The sequence below is a fragment of the Lutzomyia longipalpis genome, chromosome 3 (assembly GCF_024334085.1).
Source record: "Lutzomyia longipalpis isolate SR_M1_2022 chromosome 3, ASM2433408v1".
NCBI classification, from domain to species: Eukaryota; Metazoa; Arthropoda; class Insecta; order Diptera; family Psychodidae; genus Lutzomyia; species Lutzomyia longipalpis.
The window spans coordinates 2,515,634-2,540,699 of NC_074709.1; the positions used below are offsets into that span (position 1 = coordinate 2,515,634).

General features: G+C 40.8%; 7 protein-coding genes across 12 annotated transcripts in view; 5 read left to right on the forward strand and 2 right to left on the reverse strand.

Moving 5' to 3' along the window:
* Positions 1-25,066, forward strand: part of LOC129794093 (GPI mannosyltransferase 3) — a 1,193,052-nt gene that overhangs the window by 346,420 nt on the left and 821,566 nt on the right. The window lies entirely within an intron of this gene.
* Positions 1-25,066, forward strand: part of LOC129794120 (cytoplasmic tRNA 2-thiolation protein 1) — a 1,132,104-nt gene that overhangs the window by 285,472 nt on the left and 821,566 nt on the right. The window lies entirely within an intron of this gene.
* Positions 1-25,066, forward strand: part of LOC129794129 (plasma membrane ascorbate-dependent reductase CYBRD1) — a 1,128,201-nt gene that overhangs the window by 281,569 nt on the left and 821,566 nt on the right. The gene's annotated exons all lie outside the window — the stretch shown is intronic.
* LOC129794080 (cyclic AMP-dependent transcription factor ATF-6 alpha) lies at positions 555-5,582 on the reverse strand. The gene is made up of 5 exons (XM_055834686.1): positions 5,409-5,582; positions 4,010-4,986; positions 2,560-2,717; positions 1,892-2,496; positions 555-1,362 (listed from the first exon to the last, which is right to left on the reverse strand). Exons 1-5 carry the CDS (start codon positions 5,434-5,436, stop codon positions 1,076-1,078), a joined length of 2,055 nt encoding a protein of 684 aa, XP_055690661.1. The 5' UTR covers positions 5,437-5,582; the 3' UTR covers positions 555-1,075.
* On the forward strand, positions 6,086-8,872 carry LOC129794100 (stress-activated map kinase-interacting protein 1). Its single transcript, XM_055834714.1, has 3 exons — positions 6,086-6,773; positions 7,573-7,986; positions 8,056-8,872. The coding sequence occupies exons 1-3, from the start codon at positions 6,156-6,158 to the stop codon at positions 8,491-8,493; spliced, it is 1,470 nt and encodes a 489-aa protein (XP_055690689.1). The 5' UTR covers positions 6,086-6,155; the 3' UTR covers positions 8,494-8,872.
* LOC129794054 (uncharacterized) lies at positions 9,269-15,744 on the forward strand. 2 transcript variants are annotated; one of them, XM_055834639.1, is made up of 5 exons: positions 9,269-9,418; positions 9,476-9,533; positions 9,595-15,306; positions 15,364-15,421; positions 15,483-15,744. In XM_055834639.1, exon 3 carries the CDS (start codon positions 9,801-9,803, stop codon positions 15,087-15,089), a length of 5,289 nt encoding a protein of 1,762 aa, XP_055690614.1. In that variant the 5' UTR covers positions 9,269-9,418; positions 9,476-9,533; positions 9,595-9,800; the 3' UTR covers positions 15,090-15,306; positions 15,364-15,421; positions 15,483-15,744. The 2 variants fall into 2 exon arrangements, with proteins under 2 accessions (XP_055690614.1, XP_055690615.1); XM_055834640.1 differs by having other exon boundaries at positions 9,269-9,533.
* LOC129794057 (epidermal growth factor receptor) overlaps positions 16,214-25,066 on the reverse strand; it is a 74,567-nt gene continuing 65,714 nt past the window's right edge. For both annotated transcript variants that reach the window (XM_055834643.1, XM_055834642.1), the window contains exons 2-9: positions 24,008-24,230; positions 22,598-23,603; positions 22,335-22,506; positions 21,740-21,872; positions 21,349-21,656; positions 20,807-21,285; positions 18,511-19,320; positions 16,214-18,417 (exon numbers count right to left, since the gene is read on the reverse strand). In XM_055834643.1, coding sequence (XP_055690618.1) covers positions 17,671-18,417; positions 18,511-19,320; positions 20,807-21,285; positions 21,349-21,656; positions 21,740-21,872; positions 22,335-22,506; positions 22,598-23,603; positions 24,008-24,230 — 3,878 coding nt within the window. In that variant the 3' untranslated portion in view covers positions 16,214-17,670. The remainder of the gene's footprint in view (positions 18,418-18,510; positions 19,321-20,806; positions 21,286-21,348; positions 21,657-21,739; positions 21,873-22,334; positions 22,507-22,597; positions 23,604-24,007; positions 24,231-25,066) is intronic.

The window sequence follows — 25,066 nt, forward strand, 5'->3', positions numbered from 1 at the left end:
AAATTCAAGGAATTTCTTTTTCTTTTAGGAAAGATTCTTTGATTTTATTCTTTTTAGTTCTTATAGAGATAATAAAAAAGGGAAGGTAAAGGATCCTAAACTTGGAAAAAAATCTTCAGATCGTGAAAAAACACAAAGAAAGTATTTAGATTTCAGGGAAAACTTCTTTAAAAAAATTATTTAGATGAAACGTAAACAATTCTTAACCATAGTTTCGCGGAACATGTAAAACTAGAAAAAATTCTGAAGACCGTGAAGGAAATTTAACCATAAAAGCAGAGTATAGAGACTTAATAATTTGGTTGTCTCCGGATAAAGGGCCTTACCAGATTTGTTTTAGATTTACCCAGAAATTCAAGAAATGCCTTTTTTTCTGCATTTTTTGATCGAATCTTCCGGAAAACAAGAATATTTCTAATAGTACATGAATCCGCTTAGGAAAAGTAAGGTTTTCTTAGTTTGTTAGCGTCCAGCGTTAATCTTTATTAATTCAATATATTTATTCACCACTTCATCCATTTATCAATGGATTTTTTTTAAAATAAAAAACAGTATTTTCAAATCATTAGTTATTATATTTCAATAATATATTCCAAATTATAAACAATAAGTAGTACCTACTTAAAGTTTAAATTCCGCTTTGTGCATTACATACATATATACTTACTAATAATATTCCACTTGAACATTATTCACCTGCCAGATAAAATCCCCTTGCAACAACTCTTCTGTGAGAAATCTTCGAGATCATCGTTGCTAAAACTCTACAATTCAATAAGTTATTTATCAACTCATCTCCTCCTCCTCCTCCTTCTCTTTGCACTTCTCCTTTACACAATTACTAAAAAAAATGTACACACAGTGTAAAAGCAATAATAATGTAAAAAGATTAAAACTTGTAAAAAATGTTTTTATCTAAATGCCAAAATTCACTGAATTGAGCGTGACGATTTTTTTTCTTCGTTCTACTTAATTTTATTCCTTCACCAATATGTTTTTTTTTTTTAATGTTTTACCTGCATTTCTTTCTTTGAAATATTTTCTTTTTCTTGTCAAAAAAAAAATTACGAACGCTTTATGTAAATTCTAATTCTCTACCCGCCTTCTCAATTACTTGATCATTAACAAAGAATGGCTTTCTCAGCGCTAGCGGTTGCTCCTTTTCCCCAATATTCTGCGGTAGATTACCTTTTGCACATGGATTTGCCTGATTCTTCCCATTGCTCGATGAATTACCCTGATAGCGTGTACTTGGTGTGCGCAAGTGCTCAGGAATTAATTTGTGTCTCACCCTTATCAGTGATGTGTCAACAACTTCACAATCAATTTGCATCATTGTCATTGCGTCTGTCGTGATGGAATCTGTTTGGGTGTAAAAAGAGAAAAAAAATATTCATAGAGAAACGCGTCAGATGTAGGTTGATGGATCTTATTGCATTGAGAGAGAGACAGAGAGAACAAGTCCGTCTAAGATGCGTAATAAATTAATTTAGGGCAGTAAATTGCAGAGATTTTATACTAAAGAGAGAACTTAAGACAGAAGAAACCACGGGGTCTTTATCTGAGAGAAAATATTCGAATGATTCGCAAAAAAGAATCAAAATAATCGATAGATAAACATCACTTTGTTTTAGTCATAAAAGACACAGATTAAAGCTTTCAAAGTAAGCTTAAATTAAGCTTGAAAAGTACTGAATTAAAGCCGAAAAAAGTTATTCGCATTTTAGTCCAAAAGAAGCGAGAAAATGTACTTGAAAGGTTTTTAATTAAAGTCTAGAAAGCAATAAAATCAAGGGGTGTTTATCTGAGTGAAAATATTCGGATTATTCGCCAAACAAATTCAAAATATTCGACAGATAATCACCCCTTGGAATAAAACTTTAGCACCTACCGTTTATTCCAACAGCTGGCAGGAGGAGTGACATTTTGGGCCTTCTGGTTTTATTGTGCGCCAATGCGGGTAGCATGAGGTGATCAGCATGAAACGAGACAACGTAGAATGTGTCGTCTCTTCGGCGAATTTCCTCAAAGAGTTCTGCGTATTTCACTGAATTCTCTCTTGGCTTGAACACCTGCACCTGATTTCCCCCCTCAAGGGCTGTTTCCTCCTTTCCACCCACACGGATCTTTCTCTTTGCACGAGAATTCTTCTTCGCCACCATTCTACTCTTCTTCGGCACGTAAACCAATGAAGAATCCTCCGTGGGTTTACTTTCCACCTCTATTGTTGCCTGATTAGCATTTTCCACCTCGTCCTTTTCCGGTTCTCCAATCCACCGTCTCAGCTCACTCGCTATCCGAACACTTTCCGTCTGATTCACGTACTGTGTTGTTGGACAGATTGGGTAGAGATTAGGGGGTTGCGATGGGGAGGTATTTGGATCCAATTTCTCCTCCACATCCGCCTCATCCATCCACAGAAGTCTTCTCCCTGATGCTGTTTCCGGAACTGAGATTCCTCCACCTTTAAGGCCACCATTCCCTCCAAAATAGCTCCTAAGAGAGCGAAGAAAAATCAATTAAATAACGTTTTTTACACGCCTTTAAAAATCAACTTACGGTATGGAGAAAAAGTTGATGGAAACCACAAAGAGGCAGGCAAGAAGGATAGCAGTATTCTTCCTCGGAACACCTGAGAGGTTTCCTTTGAATAATTTACTACTAGCACACTTTATGCATTCATTTGCTGTTAATCTCTTTTTCAATTCGTGATTTTCCTGAAATAATATACAAAAAATTGATAAAGAACCATAAATAATTATTTTCCCAATAAAACTTCTGAATGTTTTTTTTATCTTTATGAGGGGGGCGTTTTCAAATGAATTTTTCCCACAAAAAAATTGAGATTGTGGCACATATTTAGCACATTTAGCAGTTTATAACATTTTGCCATTTCCCTCATTGCGTGCACGAGAAAATATGTAAAAGCCTCCATGAAGGCTTTGAGGTGTTGTGCAAGAAGCGGCAAAACCCAGTGGGAAAAGCAAAAGAAATGAGTTTAATGCCCTTTATGTGGTGTATTATACTTTATTTTTATCTTAAATAAACCGGAAGGGGACAATTAGTTTTTGGAGCACTAAAAAAATCAGAGAATCCAACAATATAATAACTTTTCGGGCTTGTTTCAGCTCATAAAATGGTTAGAATTTTAATAGTTTTTTGTCGTTGGATAAAAATATTATTACTCTACTTATTTTATTTCATTTTGTGTTTTATTAACCTTTTACAAAATCTTATTAATTACGTACATTACGAAGAAAAAGGTAATGAGAATAGAAATAGGAGAGATTGGGCGAAGAAGGAACTCTCGTTATTTTCAGGACGTTAATCGAGTTCTAATTTCGACTAAAAATTTTTTAAAGGGTTCGTGATAGGGGAGACCAGGGCTAATTAAGTAATTTCGTTAAAATCAGTCAAATCATTCCTATTATGCATCTAAAATAACACACAAATTAATAGAATAAATTCGAATTATTGGTAATGAAAGAAAAACTTTTAAAAATTCTATCAGCATTCTATCTTGCCCCATCCTCCCCTATTTACTGCAATTAGCACAAAAATAAATATTTCTTGTTTGAAGGTTTATTGGAAATCACTGCGCATTCCAAAGTTCATATTACATCGATTGCAGCGAAAGAGGTCAAGATATCTCTCTTCTTTAGAAATTAATGATTTTATCTCTTAATGTTTCCATTTCTTCACCATGAATTGTAAGAAAATACTTCTTACAAAATTTTATTCTTCAGCTTCACTTTTACCCCAAAAGAAGAATAATATTAATGAGAGAAACGAAGAGCTTATCTCAAATCCAGTTCTCAATGTAAGAAGAATCAAAATCAATATGTTTTTCAAGAACCTGTTGGACATTGAAGACACAACCAAAAGAAGTTCCCACTCAAGGTCACTAAAACCCTCAAATCTTTGACTTTCTCTTCGTTTTTTCTTTCCACTCGAAAAAATATTTAGTTAAATAAAAATGCAAAAAAGCTGTGAAAATGATGAAACTTACATGCTTGAGCCTCTCATTTTCATTCGTCAGCTCACTGACCCGCGTCTCCAGCGACGTAACGTACTCCTTCTTCTTCTTTCGCGACAAACACGCAGATTCGCGATTCTTAATCATTCGCTGTTGCTTCTTTAGCGTCTTCTCGTCCATGCTTTGGGAGAAGATGCCGGTGCTGGCGTACTCAATGGGTTCTGTCTTAATCTGTGGCAGCATTTTTGGCGGCTGAGGCTTCACTGTGGGCACTGTGGTTGTCTTGGGGACGATTATTGGTTTCTGTGGGAGTGCTGAAGCTGTTGTGGTCTTGGCTTTCTGCATTAGTGCCCCAAATTGCTCTTGCGACAGCACAATTGTCCTCTTAGGCGCGGCATTTGTAGCCTTGAGAACACCCCCCGTGATTATGGGGGGTTTTGGTTGAATTTTTATCGTTTTCAGGGGTGGATTTGAGATCTTCTGTGTGAATGAAACAGGCACAGCTGTGATGGGAATAAGAGTTCCCTGGACTATTTTGATATCTTGCACGGGGGATAGGTAGATTGGCTTGGGAGACGTCGCTGGGGAATCAACGGAATCCGATGGAGGTGAATAGGGCGGTGTTTCGGGAACTTTCTGTGTGGTATTCGTGAAATTCGTCAAGCAGCTTGTGGCGCTTTCGCTGGTGTCTGAGAATCCGGAGCTACTACTGGACGGTGATGGGGTATTCCGGGAGTTTGTCTCAATCGTCTCCATCTTTATGTCTTGATCCACAATGACGTCATTGAGGAAATCGTAGGGATTTATATTCTTGAGCTCCTTCTCGATCTCATCAATGTCCGGGAATGAATGTTGCGTCTCCGGGGACCACTGGAAGTTCGCATGGTCGCTGAATTGAGTCTCAGGGAGAAGGGGAAAGTCCAGGGGCTCGGTTTTCATGAGTGTCGACTCCACTTCATCCAGAATCATGGGGAGATCCACGTCCAAATCGAAGTTTGGCAGAAGGTCGTCTGATAAAATAACGCACCCCGTGGAAAAGTCTCAATTAATTCACATGTTTTCGCATCTCTCATATTGCTGAGGTGGCAAGACAAACCGTGTGGAGTATTTTTGGGAAAACAGGGAATGCGCTTTATCTCAATTTAACACCAGAAAGGTGACGCAATTGAGACGAAATCGAAAGGAAAACTTCTTCGTCATCCCACCCACTAAAATTTGTGTCTAAATTCTCAAAGAAATCCCATCTTTTAGACATTTATTTTTCCACACAATCAAATAAGAGATCATTGAGGATCTTTTGGGGCAGGGAATTGAACTCTCGGAGCAAATTCAGGGAATGTTTTTGATCTTCATTCACGGAAAATCCAAACAAAGTGAATCATGTCCCCCATATGGGTATGATTTTCTCACGATTTTCAGCTAAACTACTCACCACAGAGATCATCCGATGATAAATCCATGTTTCTTGTTTGTCTTTCTTGCACTTTTCTTGAATTTTCACTGATTTTTCATACAATTTTTATGATTTTTCTCACTTTTGCTGCAGAACATTCTTTTTTCTGACACGTATTTTTGCTATTTTGCAGAAGCATTAGTGCGTCCCAAAACTGAACGCTGAAGGTTGAACTTTTTATTAGACGATCCTAGAAAAACCTTCTTTGCTTTTCTTGAAAATTGTTGCAGATTTTTTTTTTATTTTCCATCTTTTTAGAATTTTGGAAATACATACAATAACATTAAATTGAATGGGAAATATCGTGAAAATCATAATTTTTCACAAAAATACCTTCAATTGCTGAAAATTCGCTATAAGAGGCTGTTTCATTCTTGCTCTTTCTGCTTCTTTGCTTCATGGTGTGTTTCATGTTTTTTTGGGCTTGGCGCCTTTTAAAACATGAAACATTGTATGGATTAAAAAGAGAATTTTCTCAATTTTCTTGTTTATCTGTAAAGAAAAAAATCATTTTCTCTCAAAAATAATGCTGTACAACAATTTTCAAGCCACATTTCCATGAAACATAAAAAAAAACCAAAAGAACATAAGAAACACTCCCATACTTCCAGTGGAATGGAAGGAAACCTCTTATAGGAGTTAGAGGAAAAAGTCAACACGGGTTATTTGGTGGGATGCTGTCAAAAATACGGACGGGTCTTGTTTATCTCGCGTGAATTTTCTTCAATGGCCACATACAACAATCCCCACTGGCTGCTGTGTCACATTCGCAATTCCTTTATCTCCACCGATGACACAGGGATGTGTGAGGCGGTGATGGTGAGCGAGGATCTGCCCAGTCAGTACGCCCAGACGCACGCGAGGCGCCCAGAGCCAACGAATGGCCTCGAGGACACGCAGGATTTTGTGTGCTACCCTGGCCTGGATCAGAGTGACGACGAGGACGGGGACCTCCTGTCGCAATCTTACGACATCCATGCCGAACCCGACATTGGGCTCCATCGGCAGCGCTCCAATACAGCCCAGAATCTCGAGCGGATGGAGCTGGCACGCCGAAAGGCATCGAAGATTCGCAATGTAAAGTGTGACGATAGCATTGTTGCCATCACGGATGCCGATCGGGATGCCCTCTTTGTACGCCGAGACGTTCCCCCCGTGACCACCCAGAAGAAGAAGCCAAAGTCCCTCCTCAGCGAGAGACTCCAACACTGCCCAAAACAGACTCAGAACAAATTCCTCGAATACGCGCGCTTCGACGGTACTGCCCAGACGGGAGTGTCGACGCGCACCCTCAAGATTTTCCTCACAATGCTGCCGGAGAAACAGCGCAATTACCCAATTCAGGTCAGTGGGACAATGCCTTTTCTATCGCCTTTTGCGCCACACGTTTTTTTTTTTGCGCGTCTGTGTAATTAATTTCATTTGTGTGCTCCATGCGCGATACAAGATCTTTTATTAAAATTAAATTCAAGATTTTCTCTTTATAACTATTTTGTATGAGAATTTATTTCATTTTATCCAAAAAAATTCATTTGGAAGAAATTATTTAATTTTATTAAAAAAAATTGTATAGGGGAGCATGGTCCAATTACGACCCTCTTAAGTTTTTTTTAATTAAAAATTTAAAAAGATTTTTTTAATGTTTCAATGTTATCAGCTGGAAAAAATTGACAAGAATTACTTAATAATTCTAAAAATTACGTCATTATTGTGTTTCTTGTCTCTTTTAATACATGAAACATTTGTACAAATGTTTCATCGGTGATTTTGAGCAATGTAGTAAAGGAAACATTTTAAACAAACCATGTTAAGATTTACCTAAAAAAAAGTTTTCAAAAATGTTTCAAAGATACATTATGAAAGTTCACTGATGAAACATTAGCGGACATCTTTTATTTATATGAAAAAGGAACAAGACATTTCAATCATAAACTAAATAAAAATGTTTTTAACACTTCTTCAAAAATTCCTCATGGATGAAACATCAGCACGAATGTTTCATGAATTAAAAAAAAATGCTTCTGATGTAATTTCTTGATTTTTTTATATAAAAGTTTTGTTGGTATTTTCTCAAAGAATTAAATTAATAAAATTCAATTCGTTAAAAAAAATAGTTTAAATGTAAAATCTTCCTCTGCTGCAGGTGTGTGTCCTCTCCACTGCCAAGATCCAGGAATTCATTGGATTAATTTGCTACAAATGCTCGATTGAAAACCCGGATGTGCCACTCAAGTCTGTACGAAACTACGGGTTGTACATTACAGAGGAGGATGGTGAGGTGGATTCGGACTTCCCACCATTGGACGTCCGGGAGCCGTGCTCTAAATTCTGCTTTAGCCATCTGGCGCTGATTGAGCGTCGAGCTACGATAGCTCGGGTGGATCAGCGTACCATGTCTGTGACGTCGGAAGTGGATGCCGGGGGAGGGGGAGGAACTTTCCCGGAAGATCCAAAAGTAGTGAGTGCCCAGCAGAGTGAGGACATGGCACGAATGCTGGGGCACACGACAATGATGGAGGCTCCCATGTATCGCTCCTATCGACTCCACATGCTGCAGGTAAGGCACTCCCTGGCTCTAAACGGAGTTCTTTGCAAATAATTAATGACTGGGCTTTCTCTCCTCTAGGGACCTTTCTTCCGGACTGAGATTCAATTGGGCATCTCCGGAGAGAAGGTGGAAATTGATCCGGTGCAGCAGAAGAATACAAAATTCTGGACAAAACAACGCGCCATTAGTCATGCCATGAATAGCGTGGCAATGTGCGAAATCATCGAACGGAAGCTCTATCGTGCAACCTTCCGGCTTGTCTACCGTGTCCCACGTCCAGGGGTGGATGAGGGTGGTGCCCACAGTGAGTACAGCACCTCAGCATCCCCACAAGCCGCCAGTACGTCCACCTTCAAGCACTACAACTTCGAAACAGACCCCGAGACGGCGCAGGAGATTGTGGAGAAAATCCGCAATATCCTGGAGGTGCGGAGTAGTGCAACACAACGGGAGTTCCTGAGCTTCCGCGAGAGGCGGCGCGGTGGACACGGCAAGAAATCCTTCTCACTCATTTAACCCATGCCCAGCTCATAGGAGATGCGCAAACATTTCTCACAAAAAACTTCCACACACACACAAAACCAGCCAACCCAAAAACCACAAAGTGTTCCCGGAGAGTGAGCCCCCCACGGCTTCACTCCTTTACGTTCTTACCTGCAATTTCTCAACCACCAGCAAAACAGCTCTTTTACCTTTTTTTTTTACTTTCGCCCCGCATCGCGGACAAACTATTTTAAGTGTATTTGTTTTTTTTTTATTTCTCGGATGTTGAATGAGTTCACGCACTTCGTATGTTGACGCGTTAATCTTGATTGTGATATGAAAGTGAAATCTTTACTACATAAACTTGTGTACATATGTTGCAGAGTGAATAAAAATTGAACTGAGCATAAAATGGTCTATTTATTGAATTTGCAGAATTTTTCAGTTTAGGGGAACGTGGCTCAATTGCGACCGCTTTAATTTTCTCCCAGAAGGATTGAAAATGTACTGGTAAGCTGACCAAGCTTAAGAAAGCTGTGTTTCTTTCAGTGTACCAATTTTGTGAGAGCAAACAAGAACGCAAATTGAAGCTAAAACGAAAATAAAACTACTTTTCGTTATATTATGTTAACCCTTTGAAGACAATAGGGTTGTTTTCGTTTAATTTAATTTTTATATAACTGCATGACTTAAAAAAATTAAAAAAAATAAATAAAAAACGTTATACTTAAAAAATTGCCTTTTTTTAGTTTATAAAAATTGAAAATAATGAGTGATCAAACATCCTAAATTGTAAGTGTTAGAAATGTTAACGGTAGAAGTTTTGAATTTGAATTTAGATTAAAGTAGGCCTGGGCGAAAATAGGCGAAATAGCCATTTTGTGATGAAATAGTCAGAGGAAAAAACGTGTTGGAATTATCGCGAGGAAAATAAGAAATTAGCAGAGTAAAAATAGCCGTAAGTTGTTAATTTTATATGAAATGAAAAGAAGAATTCTTATATTGTATTTTGTAGGTAGGACATAGCGGAAGACGACAAATACCCGCTGAAAAGGAGTAGGAAAATCGCCCAGGTAAAAGTGAGGTTAAGTAGAAATAGGAAGGGAAATTTATCATTTATATTTTGTTATACAGGAATTAGAAAAACAGGATACGTCCGGAAAGGTGGAAAAGGGAGTTAGAGGAAGCTCAGTCGAGAAAATATCCTCAACCATCGACCACCCCATTGCCGACACATCCCACCTACATTTTTTGGAAATAAATAGATCATACAGTCCACATAGTCATTGCCGTCAGCAACATTTTGGTCCATACGAGCAGGAGCTCGCTTCAGCGACACTATGGATTTGAAGAAAGGACGACCGAAGTTTGTGGTAAATGGCGGCGTGAGACGGAGCACACGCATCAATAAGGGGATCCCTCCATCTCGCTTCTCATTTGACGACCTACTGACCCGAAAGCAATTGGAAAGGTCAAAGAAGGAGTTAGAGGTTCTTAGTCTCGAGGAGACACTTCTGCAACAACGTAGAGATGCTATGCCCCACACTTCCACACCACAAGCTCCAAAAAAGGTCAAAAAGCCTCCTGTTGACGATCTCGATGGAATCCTGGGACGATTTAAAGCTCTCAAAGCTTCTGATGATGACTTGAATGACGTGAAGGAGCCCCCAAAGGCTTTTCAGCCAGAAAGGGAAGCTCCTGTAGATCCTATGGCTGTTGTTATGGAAAAATTCCTCGCCCGGCAGGCTTATGGGAATGATGTGCAGACTTTTGATGGGAAAATTGAGGAATGGCCCATGTTCCTCAGCTGGTATAACAACACCATTTCCATCTGCCAATACACCGAGGAGGAAAAATTACTATTGTTGCAGCGAAGCTTGCGGGGCGATGCCCGCGAAGCTGTTCAATTCATGCTGTATTCCGCTACGAACGTGGGACTTATTATGAACCATCTGAAAGAGAGATTCGGGCGTCCTGAATACCTTATAAAGACGATGATCGCCAAAATTAGAGACCTGCCACATGTGCGAATGGAACGGCCTGAGACGTTGATCAAATTCTCGGCCACACTGACGAACCTGGTGATCGCCATAAAGGACTTCAATAGCAATTGCTACATAGATAATCCGTATCTCATGGAGGAGGTGCTTGCAAAATTGCCGATGGGAACTCAGATCCAGTGGTCTGAATATAGGGAGGTACGCGAATATGTGAATCTTCGCACACTGGCAGATTGGTTGGCCATGAAAGCTCGTGCAGCAGGCAACCGTCTGCAACTGACTGAGACCAAACCTCCACCTACAGGAAAGCCCCCAAAAAAGACGGAAAAGTCACAGACCGTGGCTACAACGATGACGAATGAAGGAGAGTCTTGCACCATTTGTGATGGACGTCATGGCCCCTCGAAATGTGAAATATTCTTGAAAGCTCCTGTGAATGACCGTTGGAAGATGGTATCCAACAAAATGCTGTGTTTTTCGTGCCTGAAGCCAAAGCACAGTATTTCAAAATGCAAGAAGAACGTCAGATGCTCCGTAGATGGGTGCTTGAGGAAGCACAACACGCTTTTGCACACCGACGATGCAAAGCACAAGGCCCCTCGACAGGGGGGAGCATCCAATGGGAATCTTCAACATGGGGGAGCACCGACAGAGGATAGCACACAAGGGGGAGCGCTAGCTCCGTTGAACACAGTAGCGCATACACAGAAGGTGGCAGACACATTGTTGATGAAAATTGTCCCGGTGGTTGTCTCGGGACCAAAAGGCAGCATCAAATCTTATGCCTTTCTCGACGAGGGCTCGTCAGTCACAATGATGAAATCTTCACTGGCTGACAAAATTGGTGCTTCTGGACCCATAAAGCCTCTGCGATGGCAGGGGGCAACGCCTGGGATTGTCAAGGTGGAGGACTCCCAGTGCATCACATGCGACATTCAAGGGACATTTAATGGTGCCAGGAAGTACACCATGAAGAATGTTCGTACTGTGAATAATATGGGACTACCGAGGCAAACTGTAGATGTACGGAAGTTGAATCAAAACTGGAGATTCCTTGAGGAGGGCTCTCCAGAATCAATGACAGACGCGGAACCCGAGATGTTGATCGGGATGGACAATGCTGGATTGATCATCTGTAGGGAGGTAATTCACGGGCAACAGGACTCGCCTTATTTGGTGAAAACGCTACTCGGATGGGCAGTAATCGGACGTATTACTCAAGACGACTTGGACAGCGAGAGAGTTTTCACAATTTTGGAACGCCAGGACGAACTATTCGAAATGGTGAAAGGCACGCTTGGGATAGAAGCATTTGGTACAGAGCCCACTGGACAATCACTCTCCCGGGATGACAAGAAGGCTCTTGAGATTATGGAAGCCACCACCAAAAGGACTGATGATGGCCGATTCGAGACTGGTCTTTTGTGGAAAGGCCAGCAGCCACCAGAGATGCCTGAGTCCAAGCACCAAGCGCTCAGACGGCTGCATTTGATAGAACAGAAACTTGACAATGACCCACAATTGGCAGCCGCCTATTGTGCAAAAATGGAAGATCACATTGAGAAGAAGTACCTTGTGAAGGTCACGGACGAAGAGAAATTGCTGCCACCGGAGAAGGTGTGGTACCTCCCGCACTTCGCCATATATAATCCTGCCAAAGGAAAATACAGGATTGTGTTCGACTGCGCAGCAAAATCTCATGGAAAGTCTTTTAATGATGCGCTCATGAAAGGCCCTGATCTTTTAAAGCCCCTCCCAATGGTTATGGGGAACTTCCGACGCGGAAGATTTGCATTTACGGGTGACATCAGGGAGATGTTTCATCGCGTGTACCTCAGAAAAATAGAGGTCATTTATCAACAGGTCTTTTGGCGAGGCATGTCCAGAGATAAGCCCCCTGAGTTGTATAAATTGCAGGTGTTGACCTTTGGAGCATCTTGCTCACCGACCTTGGCCGCTTATGTCAAGAATTTGAATGCCAAGGAATTCGAAAAGGATTTTCCAGACGCTGTGAAAGGCATCGTGGAGTACACCTATTGTGACGACTATTTGGGAACAGCTGATTCAATCGAAGAGGCTCGTCAGCTGATCAATGACATCATTCATGTGAATAAGGCTGCGGGATTTGACGTAGTCAACTGGACAGCGAATGATCCGAGGATTTTGGATACTCTTCAGGATGATATGAAGAGCTTGAGTGACAAAGATGGGCCTGAACGTGTACTTGGCCTATGGTGGAATTCGACAGATGATGTCTTTACTTTTAAGGCAAATTTTCATCGTGTCCCTGAGGAAATTTTCTCTGCTGAACGAGTACCCACAATGCGTGAGATTTTGAGGCTAGTTATGTCAGTGTTTGATCCCTTGGGTTTTCTGGCACACTTTACCGTCAAGGGAAAAATTATCCTACAAAATCTGTGGAGACTTAAAGCCAAATGGGATGAGGAAGTCCCTGACGACGTGTTTCCGGACTGGCGAGAATTCCTTCAGGAACTTCAGATGATTTCTCAGGTCAGCATCCCCAGATGTTTTTCTCTCAACCTGCCCATTGCCCTGACAATTCAGCTGCATATTTTCGGGGACGCCAGCAGCGCGGCTTATGCTACTGTAGCATACCTTCGCATAGTGAGTGTACATGGCACTGAAGTGAGTTTTGTGAACGCCCGGAGCAGCGTAGCCCCCATCAAGTACACCACAATTCCTCGACTAGAGCTGAGGGCGGCAGTATTGAATGTGAGATTGACGACAGCTATACTGGATTCTCTTCACGTGAATGTGCACGACGTGATCCATTGGAGTGACTCCCAGACTGTTTTGAAGTGGATTCGTAGTGACTCGAAGAGATACAAAGTGTTTGTAGCGAATAGAATCAGTGAAATTGAGGCTAAATCCGACATCCGAAATTGGCGGTGGGTGCCAACAAAGGAAAATCCGGCTGATGCGGCCACAAGAATGGTGAAAAGTGACTTCAGTGAGACAAGTCAGTGGTACAAAGGCCCAAAGTTTCTCCAATTGGAGGAGAGTTTGTGGCCAAAGGAGGGTGTACACGCGGACAACGACGAAAGTGATGTTGAACTTGCGTGTATGATAAATTGTGACACAAAAGTGGATCGGGTCTTGCCTGACATGGAAAGGTTTTCGCGGTGGAATCGCCTAGTGCGTGCGACTGCGCAAGTCAGGAATTTTGCCCAATTCTGGCTTGTAAAGGTGAGATCCCGAAAAGTCAAAAATGGTGAGTTTTGCCGTGGACCGCCTCGACTACAGGCGAAAAATTTGATTGAAGCCGAGCAAGATTTGTTTCGTGAGATTCAAAATAGTGCTTATTCCAAGGAGATTCAGTGCCTCAAGGAGGGTAAATCCCTTCCCAAAGACAGTGATTTGTACACATTGATGCCATTTCTGGACAAGGATGGCCTATTGAAGACGCAAAATCGACTCACCAACAGTGAATTTCAAAAGAATTATCCCATTGTTTTGCCCCAGAAGCATTGGGGAACGAAGTTGATTATTATGGACATTCACGTTCGCAATCGCCATCAGGGACGTGAACAGGTAGTGAATAGCGTGCGTGAGAGATTTCACGTGCCCCGGGTGCGTGTGGCCGTGAGGAGGGCGTGGAATGAGTGTCAAAAGTGCAAGAACGATCGCGCAAAGCCACAAATCCCGGAAATGGCGCCCCTTCCACCGGAAAGGGTGAATGATTGTGTGTTCCCGTTTGTGAAATGTGGAATGGATTTCTTTGGCCCACTGGAGGTCAAAGTTGGACGACGAATTGAGAAACGATGGGGAGTTATTTTCACCTGCATGGCCACACGCGCCGTGCATCTGGAGATTGTCCATTCTATGACGACAAACAGCGCCATCATGGCAATAAGGCGCATGGAAAACATTTGGGGTCCCATTACAGACATTTTCTGCGACAATGGTACCAACCTGCGCGGAGCAGACAATGAATTCCGGCGACTCTTTGAGTCTCTGGACAAAGACGCAATTCAAGACTATTTATCGGAGAAACGTGTGCAGTTTCATTTTAGTCCGCCTGCGACACCGCATATGGGAGGTGTTTGGGAACGTTTGATTCGCTCGGTGAAGACTGTGTTGAAGGAAGTGATGAAATCTCAGCACCCCTCGGACGAGGAATTGAGGACTTACTTCACCGAGGTACAGTGCATCCTGAACAATCGTCCTTTGACGTATGTGGCAACAGAACCTGAAGACGACACAGCTTTGACACCCAATTTGATTCTCCTCCGGCGCTCCGGGGACAATCGCCCAATTGGGGAATTCGATGATGGAGATTTGATATCCCGGAAGACATGGAGAAAAGTTCAGCGGATGGCTGATCAATTCTGGCAACGTTGGATGCGCGAGTATTTGCCAGAGCTCGCTAGACGTACAAAGTGGTATCACCCTGTGAAGCCAATTGCCGTTGGAGACGTCGTAGTGATTTGTGATGGTCAGTTGCCCCGGAACAAGTGGCCTATGGGCCGCGTAGTGGAAGTTTTCGTGGGAAAAGATGGAAAGATTCGATCGGCTGCCGTGCAAACCAAGGATGGAGTGTACGATCGACCAGTCGTCAAACTTGCTGCTTTGGATGTTTCATCTGCAGCATCGAGTGATAGCAATTAAGTATTAGATTTATTCTTTGTTTTTAGTTTAGTGGGCCTAGCCCAAAGGGGGAGAAATGTTAGAAATGTTAACGGTAGAAGTTTTGAATTTGAATTTAGATTAAAGTAGGCCTGGGCGAAAATAGGCGAAATAGCCATTTTGTGATGAAATAGTCAGAGGAAAAAACGTGTTGGAATTATCGCGAGGAAAATAAGAAATTAGCAGAGTAAAAATAGCCGTAAGTTGTTAATTTTATATGAAATGAAAAGAAGAATTCTTATATTGTATTTTGTAGGTAGGACATAGCGGAAGACGACAAATACCCGCTGAAAAGGAGTAGGAAAATCGCCCAGGTAAAAGTGAGGTTAAGTAGAAATAGGAAGGGAAATTTATCATTTATATTTTGTTATACAGGAATTAGAAAAACAGGATACGTCCGGAAAGGTGGAAAAGGGAGTTAGAGGAAGCTCAGTCGAGAAAATATCCTCAACCATCGACCACCCCATTGCCGACACATCCCACCTACATTTTTTGGAAATAAATAGATCATACAGTCCACATAGTCATTGCCGTCAGCAACAGTAAGTAATAGTTATAATGATAAAGGAAAAATATTTCTTTCAAAAATTTTAAAAGTTATAAAAAAAACACCAAATTCACCATTTTGCCCCAAGGGGTATTTTTTTACTATTTGTGTTCTACGGGAAAACTCGGAATTTTTTTTGGACAATTCAGATTAGATTCGTGTTTAGCAATAGTTATCTAAAAATGTATTTGGATAAAAAAAAATTGTAAAGAATTTCGCTGAAACTTAACTTTGAGTAACTTTGAGGTTGGAAAAATTTGTTTTTCAAATAAAAGCCAAAATATTGAAGCAATTATTATGAAACTTTCCAGGTTTAGGCAGGGGTATAAAGTGCAACTACTGACAAAATTAGAAAGATTAGCTCTCACTGCTTCTTGAGTTATTATTTTTTTTTTTTTCAAATTCACCATTTTACCCCAGTTACCCCAATACATATGACACCATGTAGTTAACCCTTTCGTGGCGTTTGATTGGTACTTACATCACTTAAGTTTGTTGGATGATTCGTTCCTCATTCTATCAATTTTCAATTTCAAGAGAAGAAATGAAACAAGAAATGTTTAATTTTTATTTTTTTAAATTTATTATCACTATTTATTTTACACCATTAGATAAAATGTTTCTTTAAATCAGTAAAAATGTGCCGTTTCTGCTTTATTTTCACTCATAATGTTTCTTCTATAAAACTTTCAGTTCACACCTAGCAGAACAAGAGTAGAAATGTACAAAATCTATAAGTAAAAAAGTTCCTTTTCAAATGGCACAGTATTATTTTCTCTCATAACACATTTTTCTCTCCATTTCAACTCTCTCAATGCGGATCTATTTACAATTATTTTTTTATTTTTCTTTTCTTTTCAAAATGTTTATTTTTTTTATTATTTTGGGGGCAAGTTAAATAACTCTACATGAATTCGTTGCATTGTTTTTTTTTCATTTAAAAAAAGGAGTTTATGCATTTTGCCTAAATGCTTCCTATGCACGATCTTTGTCGATAAGATCGCAATATTGTGCACAAGATCACGTCACTGTTTTGTAAGTAAAAAAAAAATGGTTAAGAATAGTTAAAATTCCCTTTTTTCACTAAATCTAAAAAATCTTTACAAAATTAATCAGGGAGATAAAAAAGATTAAATTATTTTTTTTCTCATACACTTATATCACAGATAGATTTCCTACGTAAGTGGCTCTAAATAATGTTTTTTTTTTTGTAAAAATAACGTCCTTACACATTGCATACCTTTTTTTCTTTTTTTTTCTTGTTTTTAATTAAAAAATATTTTTTAATAAAATTGTTAGCAGTATATAGTTAAAATACATTTGAACTAAAAGTTTTTTTTTTTCATTTGTTGCAATAATTGGGCAAACACGTATGAGGATAGCTTTTGAGCAACTTTATTTAAGGGCAAGTTTTTTCAATGCCCTCCGATGCGTTTTTGAGGCATTTTTTTAATGTTTAGAACAGATATTAAAAAACCTCAAAGAGAACGTTGCTTGTCAACTACGAAATAAATTATTAACTTGTAGTTTCTTAAGGCCTTAAGTACTAGTTAAGAATGTCATTGAGAATACAGTCTCGTAGCGAAAAGTTTGCGGGATTTTTTTTTACAATTTTTTATTATTATTTTACGGTCATTTTTTAATAATTTATTTATTTTTTCACAAAAAAAAAGTCATCAAAATAATATTTTTATTTAAACTTTTCGATTCCTAAAAGCACGATTATAAAAGTTAAAAAAAATCTCTTTAAACGAGACTTTAATGAAATTTAAAACATATTTTTAAAAAATTAAAAAAAAGGATAAAAATCCTTTCGGAATAGGAAAGATCCCGCAGTTTCTTAGAGTCTCATCTCTTGACTATTTTACAATGATGATCCGCCACGCGATAACTCCTTATTAAGGGCTTAAGCGGAACGATCGCGATCGCCCCTACGATCGGATCACCATGAAGCTATTGGGGGCAGGCACTTGGGTTGGAAGGCACATGGGATGCAGCTGAGCTGCTGGCTGACACTCATACAGTCGTCTCACTCCGATGCAGCGGCTGCAGTTCACGCTGGAGGTCATTGTAGTACTCATGATCGGACGCAGCCTCCACCTCAGTCGGTGCTACTGGAATACCGATCGTTTGCGTGGGGGCTGGTGTGGGTGTTGGTGCTGCAGCAGCCGCCGCAGCGGCTCCCATGAGATACTCCGGGTTGTCCACACTACTCGGGGGAACATTAATGAGGTCCATGTACCCCGGAGCAGCTGATGCTCCATTTTGCGTCGGCATCAGGTAGTCATCCTCATCCAGGGGCAAATCCAGCCGGAGGTTCCCTACCCCAATTTCTCTTGTGTGGGAGTCAGTTTCATCATCCCCAGAGGAATTCTTCAGGGGATCACTACAGTACCGTAGCGTCGATGGGGCTTCCTCAGCTGGTTCGACTGTCGGGAAGAGAACTGACGGCCGAGATTTTGGCTGAAGGTACTCTTCAGCTTCAACAATTGGTTCAGGACCATCCATGGCAGGGGCAAGGGTACGAATGAGATTTCGTTCATCCTGACTCGTGTACGAAGGGAGACGCATGAATTTATCCCCATCAATACTAAGGTAGCGTCCGGGATCGCGTGCTTTATCCGCAAAGTCCTGCACCAAGTCCTTAAAGTGTGGCCTTGCTTCGGCATTTACATCCCAGCACCGTAGGAGGATGACGTAGATGTCCAGAGAGCAGTGATCGGGTTGTTTCAGTCGGTACCCCTCCTCAATGGCTTCAGGTACCTTTAGTGAAAACGAAAAAAAATATTAGAATCTATTTCAAGAATTCTCAGGACAAATGTGAGAAAATTTAAACAAAAAAGGAAGTAAATTCACCTCTTTGGCTGAGTACTCCTCATATGGACGAGCGCCGAAGGTTAAAAGTTCCCAGATTGTCACACCAAATGCCCAAACATCACTCTTGCTGGTGAACACGCGGTTCCGGATGCATTCCAGCGCTAGCCATTTAATGGGCATCTTCCCACCGGAAGCTTTGTACTCATCCGTACCAACATCGAGAAGCTTCGCCAGCCCAAAGTCCGTAATCTTCACACAAGACGGTGTCTGTACGAGAACATTCCTTGCTGCAAGATCTCTGTGCACGATGCTACGTTCCTCCAAGTATGCCATTCCCTTGGCAATTTGCGTTGACCAATTGAGGAGAGCTTTCGAACCAATTTTATCCTTATTCGTTCGCACGTAGTCCAGGAGGCAACCCAATGGCATTAGCTGTGTGATCAGCATCATCTGGGACGTCATGCAGACAGCCAAGAGCTTCAGGAGATTCTGATGCTCCACGGATGCCATGATGTAGGCCTCATCGAGGAATTCCTTGCTACTCTCCGACCCAGACATCTCGGTGAGAACTTTAATGGCAACAGGGATCTTAATACTCTCATTCTCCGGGATCCAGACCCCCTTGAAGACACGCCCAAAAGCTCCCATTCCGAGAATTCCACCTCGACGTAGCTCAGCTTCCTTGACGATGCGCAACTTGGCAAGATTGGGTCCCACATTGGATGGCCTCAGTGGTTCACTGTCCTCACATCCAGCCAGCACCATTGTCATCTTCACCGTCTCCTCCTTGGCCTTCTGCTTCTGGCAGCAACGCCACACGAAAGCAACAGCAATGAGCACCACAACGGCCTACAAAGATATCAAACAATCACCATGAGTCCTCCAGCCCCTTATCAATGCCACCAAGTGGTATGAAAATCACATAACAAGAGGCAATTCAGTGTGGCTTTTTCGCAACAACAAAATTCCACCGTCTATCGGAATTAATGCGAAAAATGCGGAAAATTGCATGTTGCAGCAACTGCACTGTGCAAGATCAAAGTCCAGCGATTGGCAAGAAAATCATCATGTATTGATTTCAATGTGGACGGCTCTGATTGGGAATCTCAAGAATTCTGGCATTTGTACGCAACAATAGATGAGTCACAAGATTGAGGAATTTAGGAGAGATAGAAAATCTCGCGCGAGATTCTTCTTCCACAACATCCAGAGGATTCGGATTTGCAATTGAATCTGGATGATTGCAAGCGATTTCCTCCCATATAGCTTTCTCCAGTAATTATGCTCTGATTATGATTGAGCGATTGAAGTCCGGAATGTGTGTGTACGGAGATTGAGCTTAAAAGTGGAGGAGAAAATTTAATTTGCAAGAAAACTCCGCAACAGCCACACCCGCCAACCAGACTGCAAGTTTAGCTGTTTCTTCTGCAGAAGGTATCATCTCCTCTTTGCATTCAGTGTAATCATTTTGAATGTGAAATTATAAGAACAGATACCTTGAAGATTGAAAATATCGAGGTGAGATGTTTTTAAAATTTACTGCTAAAAGTCTTGAAAAAAACTAAGCTTTAAGTTTAATAAAAATCAAAGAGTTTTTGAAGACAATTTTAAGTTATAAACTATTAGTCTAAAGAAAGCGATTAAGGGACTTCCTAAATGGACAGATTTGGACCCTAAGATGAAATCAAGGATCAGCCGGGTGTTCAGAGAGATGTTCCTGCGATCCCTTAGAAACTTTCTGATTCAATGAGCAGCATCACTGCTCAACTTCCAGCCACTTATGGCACTTTGCGGGAACATATCAATCCATTCCGGGAAGAAAAGTGTACAATCTTCAAGTTTCTTGCATTTAAATTAGCAGTTTTTGATAATTTTTGTGCAAATCTACCGTTTGACGTTTCTTTTTCATTTTTGACATCATTTTTTGATGTTTGATATTTTCTTAACGTTTGACATATCTTTTCTATTACTTGACGGCTACTCTAACGGTTGACATTTCTCTTCTAACGTTTGGCAACATTTTTCCTTAGTTTGACGTTTATTTACTAGTTAGACGTACAACAATATTGTCACGTTTGAGGTCTTATTCTAGAATTTGACGTTCTTTTCTAACGATAACCGTTTTTTCTTCCTTCAAGTTTTTTCCTAACGTTTGGCGTTTTTTTTTTCAAGAATTTAATTTTTGCTTTCAATTCCCCACATTTTTGCTACTTCTCGAAGATCTTTTCATGCTCAATCAGATTTCTTTTCAAATAATTTTCTTTTTCTGCAACATTCAATATTTCCCAATTTCGCAAAGATCAATCAAAAGAAAATAATAAATAAGTTTACTCACCAAAATAACAATGCCCACAAATGAGAAGACTTTCTTCACGAACTCATCATCCGACAATTGGTACGCATTACTGGCTGAGCAGTATGGCCCATAGTCGAACATCTGGTAGGGAAAATCACTCGGACAGGCGGCTGTGCAGTTGAAGGCGGTTGCATTGTTGGCGGGATCACCATTGCCGAAGAGTTTGTAGTTCCTGCATTGGAGGCAGTGTGCCTCAGTGGGTCCATTGCAGCCACGACATTCCAAATGACATGGGAAGCACTCACGTGTTCCCTCATCCACATAGTGATCCGTTGGGCATTCATCTTCACACTGCTCACCACGCTTGTAGCCTGCACACTCCTGACACACGTGCTCGTGGAAACCATAGCCTGAGCACTTTTTGCACCGTGGATGGCAACGTCGGCAAATGGGCTTGTTGGCAAGGAGACGTAGAGCTCCTTGCTCATGGGACAATACCCATTCGGAGAAGTAGCCCTCTGAAATTGAATGTGGGATTGGAGTTTTTGATCTTTGGGCGGGAAATTCTTGAGGAAACTTACCTGGACAAGCTTCATTGCGGCCGAGACATCTCTCAATTGTTGCATCTCCATTGATGATGGCCTTGTGGCATGTCTTGCAGCCATTGGCATTGATCGTGTTCAGAGGTCCAGTGCATCCAATGCAGGTTTCATGGCAGGGTTTGCAAATCCCTCCTGCACTGTACTTGGATTCCGGGCATTTAGCTACGCAGAAGTTCCCATCGCGAACATTGACGCACTCTGTGCAGTTGTCAGCACCAGCTCCGTGGCAGGAGTTCTTGCATTCAGAATGGCATGTGCCGCAAGTTGTGTGATTCACCTCGTAAATCCTAAAAGAATGGTTCAGGTTAAATCTTCGGTCCAAAGCTCATATCTTAGCAGAGTGAGCTTAAGGAAAGGAAGAGATACTAACCCTGGTAGGCTCTTGCAGCTCGCCAAGCAAGTATCATTGTACTTGTAGTTCATACATTCGAGACACTGATTGGATCCAGCACCCCAACATCCTGTTTTTGTGCACTGATCCGAGCATACTTGACCCTCGAGTTCTGTAGAGAAAATTCCAATTGAATTCCCATATTGAAGTAATTTAAGGTAAATACAATAATTGTATCATCAACCAATAAAAACTCCTCCTCTGGAGACCATTTGAGCCATTTTCAAGCAATATGAATAGCCCCAGTAATGCTAATTGTATTTATTCTGAATTTCCTCATTTCTTTATTACGTCTAAATGGATTTTTGCTTTTACCCCCACACTAAATGGCCAATTAAAAAGCAATGATTTTTTCAAAACTTTAATTAGTCTCATTGACCAATAAAATTTATGCTAAATATTGGCGCCATAAAACTTTCAAAGCACACAAATGATTTGAATTCAATAAAAATTGTGACTAATTTTTATTTTATGACAGAAATAACGATATTTTCTCACTCGAGAGAATGGAGGTAATTTTGAAAAATAATTTATTTGTGAAGGTTTTGTTGAAGATTAAGTAAGATCAACTTACCGCATTCAGTCTTATTTCTGTTGGCGCTAACGACACACGCATGATCACTTGACTTTTTGACTTTATTCCATTCGATGTCGTCGGCGAAGCAGAGATTCTTATTTTCCAGGATAACCACTGCTCCTGAATTTATTCTCTTCAATGACTGAAGTTCCAGAGACTTTAAGGAAGTCTGCAAGAAAATAAAAAGAAAATTTTAAATAATTAGCTTTCAATTGAATAAATTCCTTTCAGGATTAACTTCCTGAATATCCTTTCCTCACCTTGACTATGTAGAGGGAGGCAAAATAATTCTCCATAAGCTGTCGCCCACCGATGACTTCGAGATTGCGGAAATAGGAGAGATTCGTAAAGTGCTCGTGATCAGCTTGAATATTAATGTACCCCGTGACTTCCTTTAGTGTGGAGAAGACTTCCAATCTATCGGGATGTAGCCTGATGAATCTCTGGCCAAAGGAGAAATTGGCAAAGACATGCTGGTACCCATTGAAGGTTTGCTCGAGAATTTCAAGGGAACCCTCAATAACCGTGCAACCCCTGAAGGAATCAATATTTCCTGAATGTACAATCCCCTGACCAGGGCATGTCTTAGGGCAGGCTCCATTGCAGGGCACGCACTCTCCATTCTTTGCCATTTTATTCGGTGGGCACGTCCTTACGCAGGCTCCATTGTCTTTTAGCAAATGCTCAGGGCAGTTTCGTACGCACGTAGCCCCATAGGCGTACTTCCCATCGGGATTTGGTTCCCAGAGGTAGTTTGTTGGGTTGTACTTCTGCATTGGGGGGCATTCCTGCTTGCACACACCGTCATCGTAGAAATTCCTACAGGCAAGGCAGTCCTTCTGTGTGGGTCCTGTGCACCCACCGGCACAGAACAGGTGACAACATTCACGGGGTTTTGGTCCAAAGCACCTTCCTTGGGCACACTGTGGCGAGCATGTGGTCTTACTGAATTGCTGGCAATTGTGTGGACCTTCACCCCAGCATCCAGCCTGGCAGGTGGGATGGCAGGAGGCACATTGACGTTCGGGTGATGTAAAATTGTACATGTAGTGCATTGAGGCATTTGGGCCCGAAATGATCTCTTCCCAGTCTATCGTTCGCATATGGCAGAGGTTGTAGTTGTTGAAGATACCAACGGAACCCGATAGAATATCACGCAGGGCTGGCATTTCGAGGGTATGCATTTGGGAGTACGTTACAAATAGGCCAAATTCTTGATCTGAGATATTCAGCTTGAACAGCGTTCGTCCACGAATTATTTGAAGCCTGTGGAAAAGTACGCATTTGTAAGAAAATCCTTTATGCTAAAGTCCTTTGAACTTTGATGATTAATTCTTGGGGCTTCTTGGGATTAATTCTTATAATTTATTTGATGAATTTAATAACTTTTTTTTTTAAAGAAAATTTAGGGGCTATATATTTTGAATTAAACCATGAAGCTTCCTACACAATCTCCACCTCTCATGTGGAGAATATTTCGTGGAAATTTTTCATGATTAACCTCATGAGATGGTATAATCTGTTGAGACCCAATTAGCACATTTGCCAGTCAATTATCTCAATATACGTGTGAATCACGGGCTTTTGAGCTTTTCTTTCGCAGCTTTTGCGAATTCCCATGAACTTCCCAATAAATGCTGAACAAGGGGGGCGATGAAAGAGGGTCTTACCTGGGCAGAACAATTTGCTGAATATCTACATGACTGATGAGAACGTATCCCGTCACCTCGCGAATGTGCTGCAGGAAGCTCAAATCTAATTTGGTATCTTGTAGCCATGTCAGCTCCAAATTCCCATCGACATATGTACAATTTGTGAAGCGATCGCGTAAATTCCTATAGTGATGGTCTCGATTTGAAGGCACAGACATTCGTCCATTGGTTCCGATGCAAACTGCAATGAGAAAGAGATTGGTTTTAATAAAAAGTCGTTGGAATTAGTTGAGGAGCGAGATTAAAAAAAAATGGGTATAATTCGTTATGAGCAATAAATCTCGTGAAGATAAATTTGAATGCCGTGAAGAAATAAAAATCCATTTTTTTCATCGAAGAATTAATATATTCAGAGAAATTTAATTCTTTTGAGAGAGACTTTTAATCTCAAATCAGAATCCCACTGTTTTCCTCCATCTTCACCGCGCTCCTCGCGTGGAATTGGGAACGTATGAGAGGATGCCACACACAAAACCATTTGGGCCCCACATTCTCAAGAGTCTTTCGATGAGGCTCAAACATCAATAACAGTGGTGGAATCTCCTCCGTTTGATTCTCCTCTTGCTGCCTCGTTTTTCTTCTTATTAATTCCGTATTAATTCTTATAAATCGGTAAGATACTGCGACTGCGCGATCTTACCCGCTCAACGGGTGAGATGCCTTTTCTTTGCATACCATCGAGAAATTCTTCGGTAAGGTCCACCAACTATAAAGGAGAAGATGGATGAACAATTCGCAGGCATCCCTGTGTGGATTGCTTTTGTATTTTCTTTTTTTTACCTTTGATCGTTTCTTAAAGGTTGTTAGTGCGAATAACAAAGAATATAACTTTGTGAGGATTTTCTATTGCATTTCTTACAAAATATTTCGTATCTTTTGAATTGAAAGAATACGACAAAATTCCATAGAATTCTGGTTAATAAATTAAAAGTTTGATAACGATCGTTAAAGATCATTCAACAACTTGATTAGAGAAAATCAAGATATCGTCCACATACAAAATATTCTTTTTTTAAT